This window comes from Syzygium oleosum, unplaced genomic scaffold, assembly GCF_021117445.2.
Source record: "Syzygium oleosum isolate NSW1041296 unplaced genomic scaffold, Sole_v2.1 Sole_v2.54, whole genome shotgun sequence".
NCBI lineage: Eukaryota > Viridiplantae > Streptophyta > Magnoliopsida > Myrtales > Myrtaceae > Syzygium > Syzygium oleosum.
The window spans coordinates 260709-265766 of NW_026607538.1; the positions used below are offsets into that span (position 1 = coordinate 260709).

General features: G+C 40.8%; 1 protein-coding gene across 1 annotated transcript; it reads left to right on the plus strand.

Moving 5' to 3' along the window:
- On the plus strand, positions 1-375 carry LOC115693889 (uncharacterized). Its single transcript, XM_030620951.1, has one exon. It carries the CDS (start codon positions 1-3, stop codon positions 373-375), a length of 375 nt encoding a protein of 124 aa, XP_030476811.1.
- The last annotated feature ends 4683 nt before the right edge of the window (positions 376-5058 follow it).

Here is a 5058-nt window from a genome sequence, read left to right on the forward strand (position 1 = left end):
ATGGCTGATGGTGAGATAGTCAATCCTCAGGATGTGTATGACGTAGACGGCTTGGATGAGCCCATGCATGGGGAGCCTCAAGTAATCACCGAAGATCCTGATCAGCTCGATGACGAGGAAGAGGAACTCGAAGACATGGACATAGATGATGAGGAAGAAATTGGAGAGGTCGCCGAGGTATGGTCCGATATGGAGATAGGAGCTGAGGAAGATGACGAGTTAGGTCTTTATCTGGACCCAGAGTTAGAGCTAGATTCGGAAGACGAGAGGATCGCAGCCGAGGATGAGCGAGCACAGGCCATGGATTCGGAGGAGTCTTCAGAGGAACCATCGGGCGATTCATCGGAGTCCTCAAACCGTGACTGGGAGCCCTAGAGCAGGCCGGTACCCTGGGAAGCGAAGACCGTCTCTTTTGAATGGCGTTCATACCCTAGTTAGCCTAACCACCAGTGCCACTTACCCTTTTTGATATAGTGGCAGTTGACTGCTGTAGGTTTTTGGAGTTGTTCAAAAGGATAGTGTAAAAAAGGTTTTTACTATAATAGTACAAGTGTATATTCTTGTTTGATGGTTGTTCTACCTTGGTCTCACGTGTGTTGTTTTGTACGGGTGTATATATATATATTTATATACGTTGTTTCCACATGTGCCTTATCTCTGATTGGGTGTTGGGTCGGCGACGCATCCTGGGAGCGTTGCATAAAAAACGACCGAATGTGGGATGCTCGCACCTCGTGGGGTACGGGGCATGACAGTCCCAATAGATGCTTGCCATATTCTATTGGGGAGGTCATGGAAGTTTGACAGAAAGACACAGCATGATGGCTTTAGAAATACCTACACCTTCAAGAAGGATGGCCGAACCATTACCCTAGGTCCTTTAGATTTGAAAAAGGATGTGAAGAATAATCTGCTGTCTAGGTCAAAATTTCAAGAAGAGACAGTGAACGCCCCTGAGCTTTTTGCCATCGTGATGATGGAGCGGAATTCTGACAGTCCCGAAATTCCTACCCAAGTTCTGCCCTTGCTTAAGGAGTTTGCTGATGTCGTACCGGAAGAGATGCCACTTGGGTTGCCGCCCACAAGAGACATCCAGCATTGTATTGATTTCATTCCGGGAGCTGTTATTCCCCATAAGATAGCTTACAGAATGAATCCTAAGGAACATGAGGAGCTACAGAGACAAGTGCAGGCGCTGTTAGAGAAAGACGCAATCCGAGAGAGCATGAGTCCCTGTGCAATGCGGGCCTTGTTGGTTCCTAAGAAAGATGGGTCGTGGAGGATGTGCATAGATAGCAGAGCTGTCAACAAAATCACAATCAAGTATCGATATCCTATCCCATGATTTGATGATTTGATTAATCAGATACATGGGGCGACTATCTTTTCGAAGATAGACTTGAGGAGTGGTTATCATCATATTAGGATGCGACCTAGAGATGAGTGGAAGATGGCATTTAAGACTAGAGATGGTCTATATGAGTGGATAGTGATGCCCTTCAGGTTGTCTAATGCGCCGAGCACTTTTATGAGGTTGATGAATAAGGTTTTTCGTCCTTTTATTGGCCAATTTGTTGTCATTTATTTCGATGATTTTTTGGTTTTTAGTGCTTTGATTGAGCAATACTTGTAGCACTTGAAAAGGGTATTTGAGACCTTGAGGGAGCAGAAATTGTGTGCCAACGCCAAGAAGTGTCACTTTTTAACAGATCATATGACCTTTTTGGGTTATATTGTGTCGAAGGAAGGCATTCAGATAGATCCAGTTAAGATCGAAGCCATTACGAATTGGGAGGTTCCGAAGAATATTCATGAGGTACGCAGCTTTCATGAGCTAGCGTCCTTTTATAGGAGGTTTATTCGGAATTTTAGCATTATTATTGCACCTCTTGTGGATTGTCTGAAGGGAGGCAGATTTGTGTGGACCAAAGAGGCAGGCACTGTGTTTCAGTTGTTAAAGAAAATAGTGACTGAAGCCCCAGTTTTAGTGCTTCCAGATTTTGGTGAGGTTTTTTAGGTGCATTGTGATGCCTCAGGCATTGGTATTGGGGGCGTCTTGAGCCAAAAAAATAAACGAGTGGCGTTCTACAGTGAGAAGTTGAATGAAGCAAAGAGAAGATATTCGACTTATGACAAGGAGATTTACACCATAGTGACGAGCTTAGAGCATTTGAGGCACTATCTTATCTCGAAAGAATTTATTTTGTATTTTGATCATGAAGCCTTGAAGTACATTAATGTGCAGCATAAGCTGAATGCTAGGCATGCAAAGTGGGTGGAGTTTCTTTAGGTTTTTAGTTTTGCCATTAAACATATGGCAGGAGCGTTGTATAAAGTAGTAGATGCACTGAGCAGAAGACATTTTCTGCTGTCTGCGATGCAGGCAAGAGTTTTGGGCTTTGATTCTTTTAAGGGTTTGTGTGTTGATGATCCTTCTTTTGGGGATATTTGGAGGAAGTGCAAAACAGGACCCTTTCAATAGTTTCTTGTTGTGGAGGGTGTTCTTTTCAAAGGCAACAGACCATGTATCCCTAAGTGTTCTTTGAGGGAATCCATTATTACTGAGAGTCATGCAGGAGGTCTAGCTGGGCATTTTGGAGTGGATAAGACAATGGCCTTGCTGTGTGGGCACTTTTATTGGCCCCGAATGGAGCGTGACGTGACTCGGCTTGTAGAGAGGTGTAGAGTATGTCATGTGGCAAAAATCAGAGGTACCAATGCTGGTTTATATATGCCTCTACCTGTTCCCGATGCTCCTTGGGAGGATGTTAGCCTTGATTTCGTCTTGGGTTTGCCAAGAACACAGCGAAATAAGAATTCCATAATGGTGGTTGTCAACAGATTTTCGAAGATGGCTCACTTTATTCCCTATAACAAGACCTTTGATACTTCACAGGTTGCTCGATTGTTTTTGTAGGAGATTATTAAGCTACATGGAGTTCCCAAGTCCATAACTTCAGATCGTGATGTGAAGTTTGTGAGTCACTTTTGGCGCACTCTTTGGAAACACATGCGAACCAAATTGCAGTTAGTTCCTCTCACCACCCTTAAACTGATGGGCACATCGAAGTTGTCAACCGAAGCTTAGGGAACTTGCTGTGAAGTTTGGTTGGTAAGATAGTTCGTGGCAATGGGACTTGGTGTTACCTCAAGCTGAATTTGCCTACAACAGGTCACAGAATTGAACTACAGGCAAGAGTCCTTTTGAGATAGTCTATGGGTGTAATCGAATTACTCCTCTGGATCTCACACCATTGCCAGTTTGCAAGCAGTTCAGTTCAGATGCAAATGAGCATGCCAAGCAGATCAAAGAGCTGCATTCACATGTCCATAATCAGATCAACAAGCAAAATATGAAGTATAAGCAGCGACTGGATAGGCGCAGGAAAAGAGTCGTTTTCAAAGAGGGTGATCTAGTGTGGATTCACCTTAGAAAAAAGCATTTTCCAGCTAGCAGGTTTGGCAAATTTCAACCCAGAGCTGATGGACCACTCAGAGTTCTTGAGCGAATTAATGACAATGCTTATAAGATCGAGCTGCCGGGTGAGTACAATGTATCAGAGACTTTTAATGTAGCGGATTTGTCACCTTACCATGCAGATGAGGAAGAACCTGAGGAGATTGATATCAATGAAGATGAAGATGAAGTAGGCTCGAGGGCGAATTTTTTTTCCTAGTAGGGGAGGATGATGCACTTAGATTGGCGAACTTGGAATGGAGTGAAATTTGATCGGTTGTATGGAAACGGGCCGCTGATCAATACTCACAGCTTCGCTATGATCATGTCATTTAGATGGGTTTTCAGGCTTTTTGGGTTTTAGGTAGTTTTCGTTATTTTTAATGTTATTTTAATGGCGTTTTCATAATTTTCATGTTTCCTATTGTAATTAGGTTTAACACCATATAAAAGGGTGCTTGGGGTTTCGTTATTGGGGGATTTTTTTTTTGGATATTTGATTTTTATAAACACTTGAGAGGACAAATTGTTCCTCTATCGAATATTCCTGTTTAGTCAATTTTCTATCGCAATTTGCTGTCAAGTAGTTCGAAAGGTTGACCTATTCGGGAATCTCTGGATGTATCTATCACAACTTTCATAGAACTCATGAGACACTCTAAGACTACGTCAAAAGGATCTTCATCGATGAGATGATTGTTCCCAGAGCCGCTATTACCAGACATTGTGTTCCCAAGATCTTCCTTATTTTGATACCAAAGTGGCACAGTAGATTCGGATAAATACGAGTTGCGTAAATGCTCATGAAGCACAATAGAGAAAAGCTTTCAATTTTCTATTAATTCAAAGGATATACTCATTAAAAGAAGACAATGATACGATCAATCCTAAAGATTCCCAATAAAAGACAAATAAAAAAATATCAAAAAAGTAAATAAAATCTTTTAAATATTATCTAGTATTAAAGCACCCAAAAGTCTAAGAAAACTATCGAAATTTCATAAATCTAAAGACCGATTAAATAAAGTAAGATTATACTAAATCTATCAAATAACATATGAAAATCTTGCATCATTCGACAGATCTGTCTCAAAGTTAGGGGTGTCAAATGGGTGGGCCGGGTTGGGTTTGGGTTGGGTCGAAAATAGTACGACCCATATTGACCCATTTTTATACAATACAATTTTAACAATCCATACTTGATCCTACCCTGACCCAATCATACCCAACTTGACCCATACTACTAAAGCAGACCCATACTTAACCCTAATTATGAAAATAAATACCAACCCATTTAACTCACTTTAAGCTCTTCTTGTTAATATGTTACTTAGATAGAATTTTATATTAAATTAAAAAAGTAAAATAACAAAATATGAAGATGTAAGTAAATAAAAGGGATAATGACACAAACAGTCTCTGAACTTTGACCTAATATGCAATTTGGTCCTTGAACTTTTAATTTGTTCAATATAGTCCCTAAACTTTAGCCTAATGTTCAATTTGATCCTTGAACATTTAATCTGTTCAATGTGATCCCTGAACTTTTAGCATATGTTCAATTTAGTCCCTGAGCTATATGAAAATATTCAATATAGTCC

What these genes read in the sequence shown, in the direction of transcription:
- LOC115693889 (XM_030620951.1), top strand. Translation starts at nt 1, where the DNA reads ATGGCTGATGGTGAGATAGTCAATCCTCAGGATGTGTATGACGTAGAC.